The sequence below is a fragment of the Hermetia illucens genome, chromosome 4 (assembly GCF_905115235.1).
Source record: "Hermetia illucens chromosome 4, iHerIll2.2.curated.20191125, whole genome shotgun sequence".
Classification (NCBI taxonomy): domain Eukaryota; kingdom Metazoa; phylum Arthropoda; class Insecta; order Diptera; family Stratiomyidae; genus Hermetia; species Hermetia illucens.
In genome coordinates, this window is record NC_051852.1 from 56,015,708 (window position 1) to 56,033,712 (window position 18,005).

The 18,005-nt window shown below is 39.6% G+C and overlaps 2 protein-coding genes across 2 annotated transcripts; one reads left to right on the forward strand and one right to left on the reverse strand.

Moving 5' to 3' along the window:
• The first annotated feature begins 358 nt into the window (after window positions 1–358).
• LOC119653939 (tigger transposable element-derived protein 6-like) lies at window positions 359–1,394 on the forward strand. Its single transcript, XM_038059098.1, has 3 exons — window positions 359–398; window positions 466–1,220; window positions 1,275–1,394. Exons 1-3 carry the CDS (start codon window positions 359–361, stop codon window positions 1,392–1,394), a joined length of 915 nt encoding a protein of 304 aa, XP_037915026.1.
• A 5,306-nt stretch (window positions 1,395–6,700) lies between these two features.
• LOC119655415 (39S ribosomal protein L33, mitochondrial) lies at window positions 6,701–7,246 on the reverse strand. The gene is made up of 3 exons (XM_038061301.1): window positions 7,090–7,246; window positions 6,899–7,002; window positions 6,701–6,840 (listed from the first exon to the last, which is right to left on the reverse strand). Exons 1-3 carry the CDS (start codon window positions 7,131–7,133, stop codon window positions 6,788–6,790), a joined length of 201 nt encoding a protein of 66 aa, XP_037917229.1. The 5' UTR covers window positions 7,134–7,246; the 3' UTR covers window positions 6,701–6,787.
• Between the last annotated feature and the right edge of the window lie 10,759 nt (window positions 7,247–18,005).

Consider the following 18,005-nt stretch of genomic DNA (forward strand, 5'->3'; position numbering starts at 1 on the left):
TAAGCTTCCAGCGTTTATAAAGGTTCTGCAAGTTCATAAAGCAAGTTAAGTGTTTAAATTTCTTGTGAAATAACGGAAAAATCTAAAGTAGGTACGCATTTAAGAAATGTACACATGGTGATAATATTTAAAGTGCAAAACTTTGCATATTTTTCAGAAACGAATGAGTCCTAATAGACACGTAACCTTATCTTTAAAACAAAAGATGCAAATCATTAAGGAAATCAAGTGTAAGGAAAAAACCAAAAAGGAAGTGTGTGTCAAATACAAATGCTCACGATCAATAGAATTATCCAAAATGAAAAACACATTTTAGAAAACTCCAAAATGCATAACCTGTCAAGCAAGCGAATTAGAAATGGTGCATGTTACGATGTTGACCGAGCTGTTTCAATTTGGTTTGATCAAATGAGAGCATCGGGTGCAATCATTTCAACAAATATGATTTTGGAAAAATCAAAACAGTTTGCTGTGACATTGAACAAGAACTGTGGCGCTGGCAGAAACGTGGGGGAATATCCTTGAAAAAAATTCATGGAGGAGCTGCATCTGCCGATTCGGAAAGTGCAAATAATTTCATCACACTTTTCCCGAATTTGATTGAAGGCTACAAATCATCAGATATATTTAACGCCGACGAGAGTGGTCTGTTTTTTAAAGCTTTACCGGTATCAACCCTAAGCAGAAAAGAAAGTCATAATAATGGATTTAAATCGTCAAAAGATCGTTTAACTTTGCTTTTCATATGTAATGCCACCGGTGATTATAAAAAAGTAACTATCATAGGTAAACCGAAAAATCCGAAAAATAAAATTGTGCCTCTTAAATACTATCCCCATCAAAAAGCGTGGATGACGAGGGAAATCTGGGAAAGTATTCTAATCTCTCTAGACGAGGAGATGGCCAAACAAAACCGTAAGATTATTCTGTTCGTGGATAATGCTGCATCTCACAAAACAACAAAAATTCTGAAAAACATTAATATTCAGTATCTACCGGCCAATGCTACCTCCTTGATCCAACCATTGGATCAAGGGATAATACACTCTTTTAAAGCGTATTATAGGCAAATTATAATACGAAAACAGATTTCTGCTATTGAAAGTGGAAAGACTATTGGACAATTTGCGAAATCTATAAATATTTTTAATGCATTGCATATAATTAAACATGCTTGGTGGTTAGTCAGACCATTGTCTATAACAAGGTGTTTCCAAAAGGTAAATAATTTCAGTAAGTTGTGTGTTTGAATTAGCTAAGTATTATACTTTCAGGCTAAATTCATTTCCGAATGTGACGCAGCACCATCTGCAGAAAATGAGCAGGAGGATATCACGGAAACCATCAGTGACTTATCAGGGGATGAATTCGACAACCAACTACATCCGTTGTGACGACAATTTGGTGTGCTGTGGACAACTTACAGATGAAGAGATAGTTAAATAAATTTCATTGGAAAAGGAAGACAATGAAGACTACTCCGATAGTGATGCAGAGGATGAAATTCCTAGTCTTCCGAATGTGCTAAATTCCCTAACAACCGTCCGAAAGTTTTTATTGCCTCAAAATGAGTTCATACAGAAGCTGGAAAACATTGAGGAATATGTTTATAAAAACTATAAAATTACTCAGTCGAAAATTACTGATTATTTTAAAGAAACTCCTTCCTCAGAATGAAATTTTTGACGCATTCTCCTTTATTTTATTAAATCTTCATATCCATTTCTGTGATTTTTGAGTTCCTTTATTTAATATGAATTTTTATGTCTTTGAGTTTTTAAATTTTTTAGTGTAAAATTAATGATTTGTTATTGGATTTCTTTCCTTTTTGTTTATGTTAATTTTTTTCATAAAATAAAATAAAACACAGGTAGTAAAGAAGTGAGTTTACTTCAAATCCAGTGACCTTATTGAAAATGTTGTTTATTGCGTTAGACACGCAATTAACGAGGATTTCCATAATTGCGTCAGGTACGCAATTAACCAGGATTTCCGTAATTGCGTTAGGTACGCAATTAACCGGGATTTCCGTAATTGCGTTCCCCGCTTAAGAGGGTTGAAATTAGTGAAATTTTGCTGGCTCAATTAACAAGGAAATACTGTATTACAAAAGTGATATTAGCTTAAAGTGTAATATCATATTACCTTCAACGAACAAGGATCAAAACATCATCAAACATTACAACTACCTAGCATCACCTACCATCAGCGCATTACCTTGCATTACCGTATCACCATCATCATCGCATGACAAAAATGATGATATTACTTCTCTGAAAAGTAATGATTTGCAATGTAATGTCAAATGAGAAAGCCCCCACCCCTCTTCATAGCAAAAGTGGCGGCAGCATTTGTCAAGTGCCGAGCTGATGCCAACGCCGAGCATCGCCTGTGAATCTGTTTTCGTTGTAACCATTACTTGTTTTCTTGGCTGCTTTGGGTCGATTTTGTGCCGGGTTTACACTGGCTTTTGGCTCGTTTTCGGCTAGAAAAATTATTTCGAGTGCAAGAGAATGCAGATTCTTTGCTTTAAGTAAAATTGATCTGTATTGTTATCGTTCGACTGCTGATTGATGTGTGTATGTTGCTGGTGCTAGACCAAATGAAGGGTTAAGCAAGGCAACCGAGATCAATACAGTGCTTGTCTTTTATGATATGTGCTGCTCAAAAGTTGTGAGGGTATTATCTATGGCACTTCACGTTTCTTATCTAAGGTGACATCCTTGTTTATGGTGCATATGTATAGTCTATCCGTAATTCATATTAGTTCTGGGGTAACAGGTAAGTTTCACTATGCATCTTTGTCGACTATAATGGCTGGTTTTAGAATGTCCAGTAATAAAATATAATTATTTCGTTGGTAATTTCATTCTATTTTTTCGACATACCGGATGGTTTTGTGATTCAATATATAATACTTTCGTGATTTAATATACTTTTATGAATTAATAATCTTTTTATTTGGTTCTTTAATGTTCTTTTTCTTCAGCCGTTGTCCCTTTCACAAGCGGGGTCGGCTCATCGTGATCGGTTTCGTCATTTGGCTCTATCGAATGCCTGATCTGGGTGCAATCTCGAGGCTTTTAAATCCGCATCCAGCGTATCAAGCCACCGTTGTTTAGGCCTGCCTTTTGGTCGTTTACCATCGACTTCGATGTTCAGACCAATCTTGGCAAGTGAATTCTCGTTAGCACGAATTGCGTGACCATACCATTAAAGACGCCTCTCTCGCTACTTTTCCACGATTGGTGCAACCCCATAACTATCGCGGATATCCTCATTTCGGATGTAATCAAAACGTACCACGCCACTAGTCCAACGTAACGTATTCGTTTCCATTACCGCAAGACTCCGTTCATTGTCTTTTATAGTTGGCCAACACTCAGAACCATAGAGAGCGACAGGATGGACAACATTGCGGTAAATTTTCGATTTGAGACGTTCGTTGATACGTCGATCACAAAAAACACCAGTTGTGGAACGCCACTCCATCCATCTTACGTTAATGCGTAAAGCAATTTCAAAACGCAGTTCTCCATTGGCTGATAGCGTTGACCCAAGGTATTTAAATCGCTCAGTTCTGGGCAGATCACTGCCGCTGACAGTGATTGTGCCTGTTTCATTGTGTCGTCAAAAATTCAGTTTTGTTTAGATTCAATCTGAGACCGTGTTGCATGAGGCGATCATTCCATTTTTGGACAAGTTGCTCGAGATAATTTTTGCTACCAGGTGCTAGGAAAACATCATCTGCATAAAGCAGTGTGTAAGACGCTGAACGTTGGATACCCCGTGTGACGGTGTCCATAACAAGAACAAAGAGGAGTGGTAAGAGGGCGCTTCCTTGATGAACACCAATAGAGACACGAAGCAGTTTTGATACACCCGCCATACTTCGAACTTTACTTTTCGGATCGTGGTAGAGCAATTGAACCCAGCGCACGAGTTCTTCTGGTACTAAGTGTTGTCGTAAAGCATACCAGATGACTTCGTGTGGTACACGGTCAAACGCTTTCTCTAGATCCAGAAAAGCAATGCGATGCTTCTCACGACGTTTCTCCATGAGTAACCGCGCAGCGTGTATTGCGTCAGTAGTTCCGCAGTTTTCGACAAATCCGGCTTGATTCACGGTTATTTCAACGATTTCGCGAATGTCAAGAATGCGTTCAAAAATCTTCATGATACGGGAAAGTAATCAGATCGGACGGTAATTTGAACATCCTGCTGGATAAATCAAATCGTTCGAGAAAACAAATTTCCAAAACATTAGCTGTATGCATTACAACGGATTCATGGACATAAGTAACGATGGATATATAGCAATTACGGCTCATTATGTACATGGCGAAACAAGCAAATTATGCTGGGTGATGTTAGGATGTATTGAATTCCATGAAAACCACACAAGCTTGAACTTGTCGGAATTTTTAAAAGAAAAATCTTTGCAATAGAATATTGCACATATTATCACTGCGGTAGTTAGCGATAACGCAGCGAATATGCGAGGAGCTGTTCGTTTACCAGGGTGCCGCTCTACCAGCTGTTTCACACATACCTTGAATTTAGTAGTTCAGGCCAATATTGCGAAAATCTCTTCAAAATTTGGAAAGGTAAAAGTATAGTGGTCCGGATAGCTGAGTGGTTAGAGCACAAGGCTGTCGTACGGAAGGTTACGGTTCAAATCTCGCTGGCGGCAGTGGGATTTGTATCGTGATTTGACGTCGGATACCAGTCGACTCAGCTGTGAATGAGTACCTGAGTTAAATCAGGGTAATAATCTCGGGCGAGCGTAATGCTGACCACATTGCCTCCTACAGTATTCTGTAGTGTATCGTAACGGTCTTGAATGAAGTGCTCTAACACACTTCAAGGCCCTGATCCAATATGGATTGTTGTGCCAACGATTATTATTATTATAAAAGTATAGCAGAATACTTCCGTAGGAGGAACAACAAAAAATGAGTCTTCAGCAAATAAAACCGAAGCAGGACGTAGCAGCGCGTTGAAACTCCACTTACGATATGTTGGAGAGAATGCTGAGGATGAAGAATGCCGTCATTGCAACTATTTCCCTCGTTAGGACTCACCTAGGTCTTTCAGCTGTCGACTAATTATTATCGAAAAGGCTGTATATATTTTACAAAGTAACGGAAAATTATTTATCCACATTTAAAGTCATAATATATTGCAGAATTATGGAGAAACACATATAAAAATCCATAGCTGAAACAACTTGCGTTAAATCTTTAAACGACTTAAATCTCAGCTTAAAAGAATATTATTGCGAGCTTAGCCCTTCAGGATTAAAAATCTTATTTGAGCAACTCTGTATGCATGTTTTTCCATTCGTACATAGCTAAGAATTCGTGAACAAAATATGCGTATGTACAGACAAATTAAAGACATAAATATTGTAGGCAAAATGTACCTGCATGACGCATTTGCACTTTACTCTGTGCACGAAAGCATACATACATACTCGTACTATATCGGAACGGGATGTATTTTGAGGCCTAGATTTTGTATATGTAGATGCATCACTGTGATTTTGTTCAGATTTTTCGGTTGGATATGTTCTAAGAACGAGACCTGTTCCACTTTTTGGGTCATATATTTTGAGCCCCCACTCCCCTGTGTTTCATCTGATGTCAGAAAGAATCAGTTTCGGAAAGTACTAATCGAATCCTTTCATTTGATACTCCACATGACCATATTCTGTATGGAAAGCTCCGCTTGAAACTCAACACAAAATCGCGTCACTCGCAACAGGTAAAGGGACAGACCGTATGTTCGTAGCAATCGGTCCAGCAGTTTCGGAGTAAATCGGGTATGACAAACAGACAGACGGACAGACAGACATTGAATCAATTTTAAAAAGGTTTTGTTTCACAGAAATCCTTAAAAAGGGATTTGGTAATCCCTAGAGCTTCGAGAGAGCTTATTTGGCTTTAAGAGAAGAAATTGGCAAAATAATAGTTACTCTATAAGTAAGCCCCACCGGACGGGAACCGTCAATATCCACGTCCACCTCATTACAATCGGAATCCAATTGGTCAGAATTTTACGCCGATGTTGCGCGTTTAATGATCCGAAATCTGATAACCATAGGTATACTGGAGATGAATAAATACTTACCGGAGTCCATTTTGAAAAGGCATGAGGATCCTCTGCTTCGGTGGTAACTGTCAATAGTCGCTTTTTTTAATTGCATTTTACATAAACATCTTTTATAAAATATATTTGCCTATTCAGCCCTTTATTTTTTAAATATTATATTTGCATTACATTTGAATTACCTATGGAAAGTAATAAATGTAGCAGAACGAAGATGGAAGTTTCAGTCCTCCCATGTGCTTAGGATTCCCCCATTATATTCGAAACAGCAGCGGGCAAACATATTGGGGTGGTCCGCCGCAAGGCCACCATGTCATCGCCCCGTCTCCGCTGCGTCAATAGCGCTAGGTACTCTCAACGTAACAAGATGCTTCCAATTCTGTAAACCAGGGTCGTGCTGGATATATCTTGTCTAGACTAATTGTCCCTACCTTAGATTACGGAAGAATTGAGGAGATCGAGAGACATTAGTCTAGCGAATATAGGGGTAAGAGGAACCTGTACAGCTACGTCCCTATCCCTATATTTTCACTTATAAATCCTTAACTTCCCCCACACAATATACATCGGATTCATGGAAACTCTCAAATTAGCTTTCGATTTTGTTTATTTAAAAATCGTATTTAATACTTTACAACCAAGACTACTTAAAACAAAACGGGTACCTTTGATTTCTTCACTTCATACTTCGGATTCGCTTTCTTTCGCGGTAGATTGACTCCTTCTGGACTGTAAAAATCCAATTTATTAGCAAACATTGAGTGTCCTTAACCCCAAGGGTACTTACTATAGGGATCAAAACGAATAACTTCAATTTTATCTGCTAAACGTTCCCGAATCAAATTAAACTGGTGACCGCTTACCACACTCTCCATCAGAACCATGACTTTTCTAGGTTAAATAAATTTAGAGTTAGTATTTTGCCAGTTTTCGGTAAATGTTGACTGAGAAGCAGAATTTGTAACTAACACAACTTACTTGCTTTTGACTTTCTTCAAAAGTACGTTTGTAAGGAAAGTCATGACTGTAGGCAAAATGCTGGGCACCAAAAACCAACCAGACACTTTCGGCTTGAAGAATAGAACTGTCAAAACAATGTTCACTGCTCAATGAACGACAATTAATGAATTTTGGACGCCAAAGGAATCAGCGACTCAAAGATCCACATTTGTTCTATTAAATATATGAACCAAAACTAAGTTAATCTCACTGGACTGAGGTATTATGCGCTCAAACCTGAGGTAGGTCGGTTTGGGTTCATTCTAATCACATTCTCAAACCACCTGGATAAAACTGAGCAACTATTGTCACAAATAAGATGGCGCTGTCTATAGAGAAAATTCACCTCGAGCCAAAAGCTAATTTTATAAACTTAGGACTATCCGACAGTAACTCAGCCTGAAAAAGCGAATAACACTCAATCTCCAGTTTGACGTCATGTTCTACTTCGAATAAATTTTCAGTCATTCCGAATGTTAGGGCTCTGGGCGGCAATAAGGTTTCGTTTAGTACTTAATTTAGAATCTGAACTCGTATGTACATAGTTCCGTTTGTCCATCTTTTTCTTTACGCAAGTGACCAACTTGATTTAAGGTCTAGCTGCTTCTCTTGTCCGCAATAGAGCTCGCCATCTGAATAAGGTTCTCCCGCTGAAGCAACTTTTTATTACAACGATGGCACATGCAACATCATTAAAGGAAGTATCTCAGCCAATGGGTTCACACGAATTCAATCAATTCTCCCCCATCGTGTCTAACCTGCGTAAAACAGATTGAATCAAGGAAATAAAAAATAGCTTCTTTTAATTAATTGGAAGTCACCGTTGTTTTTTTTATTCTGCGTCGATATTTCGGGAACCAAATTATATAGATTGTAAAACGCCTTGAACCAGGGAACATCTGGCTTTCATAATATCGATATTGTATGCAGAATGTTGTTTTAAATAATTTATTTTTATTTTTTTAAATCGGGCAAACAAGAAGCTCACAAAAATACAATTGATGTAATCACTGTAATCACTTTATTCGAAGTCATCTACCCTCAACAGTCGGCACCCAGTCTAGGCCTACCTTTGTAAGGAATTCCAAATGAAGAATTCTTCTCTCGAACGCAATTAAGAGTTCGCAATTTTGCTTGTTAAGAACCCAATTCTCCGAGAAATACATGACGACTTGCAGGATCACTGTCTTAAACAGTAAGAACTTTGTCCTATAGTGAGACATTTCGAGCCGAATAGCTTCCATAAAGCGAAATACGCTCTGCTGACTGCCACCAACTGTGCGCGGGTTTCATCGTCGTACGTGTTATCGGTTGTGATTTTCCACCTTAGATAGGAGAAATTATCAACGGTTTCAAAATTGTATCTTCCTATCTTTATTGCTTATAGTTGACTTCCGTTTTCGGTGCTGCCGTTGCCACCATGCATTAATAAGCAGCCCAAGATCTCGCACCATTCGCCTTTGCTCGATTTAGATAAAGGCAGTATATATGTACTCCTCGCGTTGTTCTTCCCATGTTCCAATATCGTCAGCATAAATCAGTAATTCGATGGACTTGTAGAGTGTAGTTCCTCTCGCAGTAACAACATTTACAACAGCATCACGGATCACTTTTGTAATGACAAATACGAGGTTGACGACAGCCTACAGACCATCCTAAGTGGCGGGAGACGACCATGAAGGGAGAACTATCCAAAAAATCAAAAAAGATGGCAAAATGACCGTGAAGATCCACCCGCAAATATTGAAGCTAAATCGAAATGCTCCATCGACATGTGCTTGCACGCCTCTGTGCCAGTCAGCTTCGAGAATGTGGAGAGTCCTTTTCGATGCCTCACGTGTCATTATACCAAAATTCCCAGCTTAGCTCAGGTGGTGTTTGGGTAGAGTCGCGCGAATCCCCCTGTTCATTTACTTTTTCAGAATCCGGTGTGGTCCCACGTACGGAAAGAACACGTACATTTTGATATAATGACACGCAAGGGATCGACTTGCTCATAAAACCCTCTAAAATTCCCGAGCTTGACTAGCACAGAGGCGTTGAGGCACATTTCGACTGACCTTCAATATTTGCAGACAAAGCTTTCCACCTGCGGTCGCCTTCGGCCACTGAGGATCATTTTTTGACCATCGTAATCCTATATGGCATTACACTTTTTCCAGTCCCAGGTTAAAAATGATACTATCCCTTGCCTTTGAACGTTATTAATTTTGAAATGTGTGAAGAGTGGTCGAGCTGCTTTTATCTGGCTTCGCACAATGATCAGAATCAGCCTAGTTAGTCTTATCAATGTAGTCATCATCATCATCATCATCAACGGCGCAACAACCAGTATCCGGTCTAGGCCTGCCTTAATAAGGAACTCCAGAGATCCCGGTTCGATATCCCTAAAAGCTGTATGACGCCATCGCTCCATCTTAGGCAGGGTCTACCTTGTCTTCTTTTTCTACCATAGATATTGCCCTTATAGACTTTCCGGGCTTGATCATCCTCATCCATACGAATTAAGTGACCCGCCCACCGTAACCTATTGAGCCGGATTTTATCCACAACCGGACGGTCATGGTATCGCTCATAGATTTTGTCATTGTGTAGGCTACGGAATCGTCCATCCTCATGTAGGGGGCCAAAAATTCTTCGGAGGATTCTTCTCTCGAACGCGGCCAAGAGTTCGTAATTTTTCTTGCTAAGAACCCAAGTTTCCGAGGAATACATGAGGACTGGCAAGATCATTGTCTTGTACAGTAAGAGCTTTGACCCTATGGTGAGACGTTTCGAGCGAAACAGTCCTTGTAAGCTGAAATAGACTCTGTTGGCTGACAACAACCGTGCGCGGATTTCATCATCGTAATTGTTACCGGTTGTGATTTTTGACCCTAGATAGGAGAAATTATCAACGGTCTCAAAGTTGTATTCTCCTATCCTTATTCTTCCTGTTTAACCAGGGCGGTTTGATGTTGTTGGTTGATTCGTTTTCGGTGCTGACGTTGCCACCATATATTTTGTTTTGCCTTCATTGATGTGCAGCCCAAGATCTCGCCCCAATGGCCGCCTGCTCGATCTGGATGAAGGCAGTTTGTACGTCTCGGGTAGTTTTCCCATCAATGTAGTCAGGATACCGAATTCTCTCATGACCATGTGGATTTTTACCCTGGCTATGCTATCGTAGACGACCTTGAAGTCGAAAAAGGAAATCGTGAAATACCACTTTTCATCGCGAGCTATGAAATTATTCGACCAGCAGGATAGCAGAGAATATCTTAGAGATGGTACTCAGCAACGTAATACCTCTATACCTCTGCGCTGACTGATATCCCCCTTTTTATGTATAGTTGCCAGTCATCATGTTTAAGCTGATGAACCACTTAATATAGTTGGTCACCCCCAAATTTAACCAATTTAGCTGTAACTCCATCGGTTCTTGGCGACTTATTAGTAAGAGGTTATATATTGTCTTCTATTTGTAGTCAAACCTAAAATTGATAGACCAATAGCTTACTCGAAACTACAATTTTTATTTTAACAGTGTAGATATATATTTCGGGAGCAACTTACTCCCTTCATCAGTACAAAACTACGTTTAGCAATGCGTAGCTAAGGTAGCTTTGTACTGATGAAAGGGGGAAGTTGCTAGTAGTAGTTTGGAGTAAGCTACTGGTCTATCAATTTTACACTTATTATTCTTAACCCTCCGCTGGATGCATGGGGCCAACCAGACCTTTTCTGATTTCAGTTGTATTTTTGATACACTTCGGGTTGAGCTAGAGACTTGAAACTCCTTAACTTTTCTTACAACTTATATAAAATTTATACAGAAAATAGAAGGACATTTACCATACGAGGATTGTTAGGATAAATTTTTTGTTATATACATCCGCAGGTCGAATGTGTCTGGCCAGAGCCCTATATATTTTGAATAGAATGTATGAAACAGAAGACATTTTGAACATTGTACCGGGTTTTTCCGCTTTTTCTGGTACTTTTACATTGGATCAACATTTTATTGTCTCGCATTTTGTATCCATTTCTGTCTTATGAATGGGATTAGACGAAGATCAGGCCTTGCTCTTGTTTAACACTTTTGATGTGCAGAGGTTGGCTTGTTCAATACATTCATAAATCCGTATATTTTAATGCGATAATTCTTTGACACCTTACTCTGGTATTCACGCATTCGTTATTGATTGATTTATAGTTCTCTCTATTTAGTCAAGCCACTTTGTTCCTAAAGGTAGTGCGAAAAAACGTTGTGCCGAACACTTTTTTGGCAAAGTTCTTGTTAATAATTTTAAAGTTAATAATAATTAGTGACGAGATGTGGAGACTCTCGTAGGAAATTAGTCTCCTAACATCGTTCACTTCCTTCAAGATATGTTTAGCAACCGCGGACCTTATTCATAAATTCCATTGGCATGTAAGGCGAAAGACATCCCAAACATTCACATATAGTTTTTTCCACTAACGCGCCCGTTTAAAAAATTTAAAAGTCTTCTTCGTGTGAGGTCTGAAGGGAATTGGGAAAGCATTCTTATTCCTCCTGTTTCCAGTAATGCTACCTTGTCGTGAAAGTATTTTTTTAATGCTGCAGAAATCTCCTATTGCTAATATTTATGATTTGTTCTTAAAAATATCAGAAATGTGAGGACGTATACCGCTAACGTCCTCACATCTCTTATAGTTTTTCCAACTTGAGTGCAATCAATTGTGATCTACCACTTCGCAAATGAATGCTGAAATTTCAAATTTCAAACTTTAATTTATAGGAGTTAGTCAAGGGGTATCTATGGGTTACCTACTGAAGCTCATGAACAATACACTTAATTCGAACGTAGCTAGTTGTAATGCAGCCTTACTTAATCTCATTCGAAAGCAATTTTGTAGATCGAACTAGAATATAAAAATCACTAGTTTAGTTTTGCAATTAGAATTAGCTAGAATATACTCGCATTAATGCATATAGAGACGCGAAAAGCGCAATGGTGAGTACACGCATAACATTTAAGTGTTTCGGAAATATCGGTATATACAAGACCAAATAAAACACCAGCGAATAGCAAAGTATATTTTCTTGGTTCATTTTCATTTTCGTTTAAAAAATAAACACCTTTGCAGGCATATAAGAAGATCTTTAAGAATATTTTAGAGATGAAGATTTTCTTCTAGTCTCTTTCAACTATTTCTACATTGATGAAATGCATAAATTGTAATGGAAAAAAAAGGCTTAGGATTAACGGGTTATGATAAATTTTACAGTTTTGAAACAATGCTGCAATTCTGCTGCTACATTCGTATATAATAGAAATATTTAGACATATAGAAAACGGTTGCTTCTTCCTTCTTTAGTCTTTGTCTGATTCAGTAGCGGGATTAACTGGTCTTGATCAACCGTTTTTCTCGGCTATATGTCTCATCAAGTGTCCAGAGTCTCTCAGCTCACCATCTAGTGTATTGTTTCGGTCGTTTGCCATTTTGGGCGTATCTTTTATTTTTCTATTGGAAAGAAGAAAAAGAGGGTAGTCTGCAAGGGACTCATCTGAAGTGGCTTTGACCACGAAGCCTCACCGGAAGTTATCTGGTACCATGCAAACCGGGACGGCCCTCTGAGAGCATATACTCCAGGAGAATTCCTGGAGGATGTGTTCTCGCCCGGTTATTTGCGGTTGGCCCCCTAGTGAGAGTTGCACGGTGGTTGTGGCTATGCCTACATCGCGGGCAGAGCTCCTCGGAGCTCAAGTGTGGAGTTGCGCTGTACAACTCGGGTGCCGTACCCCTTAGTTGCGACAGAGGTGTTAGATAGGCCTTGCATCCACTGGTATGAATGCTGAGCCTGCACTCAGTATAAACTGGTACCGCTGTGCCAGTCATGGCGGGGCCCTGATTGTGGTCCTAAAATCAATCCGTGTCCGAAGAGGACCGTGGGATTATGCCTATTAGGCAGGTACTCACGTTAAACCCCCAGGACTTTCATGTATCAGGATGATGTACCGTGGAAAAATAATGATGCTCTTCGTCATATGCTGACGCTTATTCGATTTTGTGGTAGCCATTCAACTCTTAATGAAGCCTAGCGCAGCAACCACGGCTACGTGTCATCGTACACAGTCCGTTGAGATGCGTTTCAACTTCCGCAAGGACTTCCCGAGATGCCTGAACTCCTCCTGTATTGTCCTGCATCAAGCACTCTAGGAGCGACTAACTCATCGCGCATTTGTTTAGAGTGGGTTCCACCGCATGGCGTAGCTAACAATGGAATTGTCGCCCCTCATTAATGTGTGACCCATTAATTGTCACTTCCATCTTTTGATCACATCACCCACGAATAAATGGCTTGTGCGCCGACCAAGATCTTTGTTCGAAATAATATCAGGCTGAAGAAGACTTGTATCCTTCAAGTAACAACGGAGGTCATTTTCCATGTTGGTTTTGTTTTTGTTGGTGTTTATCTTCAGTCTAACTCTTGAAATCGACGAAAAGCAGGTGCAGCGATGATCTAAACTCCGTGCACTGTTCTAAATTGATCCGTAGGGTGTTGTTGGAGGACACACAGGAGGTTCCAAAGCAAAAACAAGAATGCTCGCTGTCCATGAAGCCTTCGAGATGTCTCTTATACGCTTGAGGATTGTTTTAGCTGCCGAATGACGACTGAATCATACAAGTGGTCAATGTTGAACTTGAGGGGTTGCAACTCTCTTTTGTTACACACATCCAGGAGACAACAACTAAATCTACTACTGATCGCAAAGTGCTCAATCTAGTTGCTCGTGCGGTGTCGATCAATTGAAACTTGACCTTATATCGACTTTGTGCTCGAACAATATGCCACCAATGACGAGGCGGTGGAAACTGCAGAAATACACAAATTTTAGGGTTGTCAAAATCGTGTATTTCTATCATATAGTATGTCCGGACAACTTGTTGTCAAAGCCCACCTTGGCATTCAGAACGCTCATCACGATCTTAATATCACCTTTAGGAAACCTCTCCTGAATTGCGTGTAATTGCTCATAAAAAACATCCTTCTACACTATATCTGAAATTTCCATTGATACAGAACGCTCTACAAACAATTCCGCCATGCTATTAACATCGTATGCCCAGGTAAAGGAGGAGGGTTTGAGGTAACGTACTTTGTACTATCCTCAGTAATACAAAAATACAATGCTGAGATCAGGGAAAGAGATAAATAAAGTATAGTTGGAGTTATTCCACTATGTTAAATCCTGCCTGGTCTCTCTAGCATCCAATGTTGTTAGAAACAAGATGATCGGATCGAGTAACGAGGCTGGGAAAAATGCAACGGCGTCCGGAATTAGCAAGGGTTTTTAACGCATGGACGGCGTCAGGACGTAAGTAAATTAGTCCGAACAAAACAAATACGTGTCTGCACGCGAAACATTGGCACCCTAACTGGAAAGAGCGAGGAACTCACGAAAGCCCTTCGGAAAAGGAGCATTGATTGATTGATGCGCTCTACAAGAAACCCGATGGTCTGGTGCCAAAAGCTGCGACATTGAACGCGAACGCGGTAAAAATGGCTATAAACTTCTCTATTTTGGTAGCCCAGAACCGTCTCAGAGGGTTTCCGTGATCCCATTAAAGAAGTCGAACGATTTAATGATCGGCTAATGAAGCTCACTATTATATCAGCTGATCGCACTATGCACTTCTTCACCAACAGGCAGGTCAACCCACCGAGAAAGATGCCTTCTGGCAACTTCTCGGTGAAAAAGTCTGCAACGTGTCCGCTGACGACTTTATCATCATTGCCGGCGACCTAAATGGTCATGTCGGTGAAAAGGCAGACGATAATAGGTGCCATGGGGGAAAGGGGTTTAGAGCGCGCAATGAGAGTGCCGAGCGTATAATCGATTTTGCGGACTCCCATGACCTTGTACTTATGAACACATGGTTCATCAAACGATTGTCTCATCTTCCTACATTTTATAATCGGGGTCATCAAGCCAAGTACGCGGTACATCAACCGAGATATTTGGCTTTGGAATGACGATGAACATCAACTTTTTCGAGTGTCGAACACTTTGCTGTATACTAAGCCCAGTTTCAGAGGAATCAGACTGGAGAATTGGGTAGAATCATAAGCTCCACAATATTAATAATAGCAACAGGGAGTGGGTGGGTATTCTAGAGAATCATACTACATCGAGATAAAATCTCAAAGGAATTTCTAGTCGAAAGTCGAGTCGCCAAGGTTGCACTTTGTCGTTGATATTATTTCTTCTTGTTATCGATGACATTTTTCACACTACCTTGTCCGGAAGATGTAGATGGCTTCAATGGACCGTAATATCTTTCCTCAAACATGGCGATCTTTTCCTTCTCTCACCGAATCATGGACCTTGGCTAAATAGCTCTAGATTTACAGTAGGCAAGTAGAATTGGACTGAAAATACAGACCAATAAAATGAAGGTTCTCAGTCTAACTGGTTACCGAAATTTTCCTGTTTATTTTTATTGCGAAAAGATAAACCACAAATATATAGCATAACATGTAACATTTCATCAATATTAATCAACACGCCACTCATGGCCGAGTCCCATTGTTTATTTATTTGACACAAGCATATTTGCAATAAAGAGCAGCAGTACTTGAAAATGATTAGCCAAGTACGATTGCAAGGTAAAAATCTGCAACAACAATAGAAGTGTGTGATGAAGATATATATTTAGAATAGAAATTAGTTAACTAAGCAATTTAAAATTGTATTTAAGGAGGAAGCACTTTTGAATAAAGTATCATTATTATTCCCACCTGAGTCGAAGCACTTCATTCTGCTTCTCAAAACTGGATTGAAACTTTTATCTTCTCCCGGCAAAATAGGATCCAATAGGGCCACAGCGCTATTCGCTGCACATGGAGTCGAGGTATAGCTTTCTGACTTCCGGCTCTGCACGATTTCTCATGGTTTTTTCAGGCCAGAGATATAGCGTTCCCCGTTGCTCTGAATGTCGAGTCACAGCACTCCTGCTAGCTTGCACCGAAAACCTTAACCGCTGGATTAGGAGGTCCACTGCGATAGACCGCAATTGAATCAGGACGCCATGCAAAGCACTTTACAATTGAAGGCGTTGATCGAGCTTCCTATCTGCCGACGACGGCATCGAAGTTGATATCGCATCACGCATCAACAGCGTTAGATACGCCTGCGCCGTTTTATCCAAAATGTAGAGACGCAACTATCTCAATACCAACATCACATGCTAATGTTCTTTATGTACAGCTATAATCGAGTAGTACATGAAAGGTGACCTCCACTGTTACTTGAAAGCTCCGAACCTTCGCTGATTCTTATCTGCGCCGTGTCATCAGTATCCGTTGGCCTGATTCAATCACGAACGAAGATCCTCGTCGGCACATAGTCGTGCTGATGAGAAAGAGGAAGTGGGGGTGGATAATTCACACGTTGAGAAAGGGCAACAACTCTATTGCTGGCTACGCCATGCAACGTAATCCAGTTTTAGAATGGTAAAACATTTTAGTAAACCGCGGCAATGACGCCTAGAATCAGTATCACATTAGAGCGAGCAGTCAGTCAGTCATACTAAAGGACTCATATGTTGGAGCCTTTAAACTACTGGAAAAAACACTCTATACTCTCGCTTAACTTAATAGATAAGATGCACCCTGAAAATTTATTTTATTTAGATAAGGGACATTTACGATCCCTTTTAGTTTTCAAAATTCACTTACTGAACAGTGTGGAAAGTAATAAAAAACATACATACATATATAAAAATATATCCGATTAATAGTAAATGGAAAAAAATACTAACTTACCTTTAAGTTGCCTACAAAAACTGATTCCGTATTCGTCGATTCAAGGAAGTTTTTAAAAATGGGAAACCATTTCATTTCTTCTGTTTAACCGTCTTATAACGCCAAGAACGAGAGAAATGTCTAGTTGTTTTAAAAAACATGCAATTTTAATGACAGAAACTGTACACACACAACACAAATGTAAACTGTAACTATATGATTATTTATTTAAAAAAATGCACATATTCCACCGATAAAAATATGAAAATCAAAATAAAAATATAGATGTAGATTGCTTGACAGTTAATTGACCTCAAGTCACCGTCTTTAAAAATATTGTTTAGAAAAAGTTCGAATGTCCCGCCCTGGTTATTCTAGTGCCCGCAATATGTATTTCTAAAACTTTCTAATTACCTTTTGAATTTCAGTATTTCTCTCTAAGACCTGCCTTCGAAGATCAGTATTTCATCAGTTTGGCATCAATCAGAATGCCAAAATTATGGCAATTTGATCGTTTAAGGTCATGATTGATGGACTGACGAATATTAAAATTTTTAAATGAAAGCCGTCAGTTCGGCTGGACTGATTGAGATCAAGGCCGACTACATGCGTATCAACAGATAGGAGTCATAAACAATGTACGAAAAGCTGTTGAATTTCGTCTAGCGAACATATACTGACATCTATGGTATATTTTTCAAATTGATAAAGGTTATGGTGTTGAGATGAAAAGATCAATGTTCGCTGCTCATGCTTATAGTGAGTTTAGTTAACTGGGGGGAGCCGCAGCTCCGAGCACTCAGGCCATTATTAGGCCCATTGTACTATCCCCGTAAGTTGCCTACTCAATGGCTTCCCGCCTACGATGTTCGCAGGCTTTAGCGAATCTGAGAACATTCTCAAGAGGCAGAGAGTGTGCAGATTCTTCACTGAAGAAAACCTTGCCAAAGTGTCTTCGTCTGAGATCTGCTGATGCTTATAGTGAACGACAGGTTCGGAATTATTTCTGGTTGCACTCTGATTATTTTAAACATTTAAAATTAGGTTATAATTATAATACTTTGTCAACAGTAAACTCCACCCCAAACCGTACACAATTTCACATGTGATCAATGGAAAT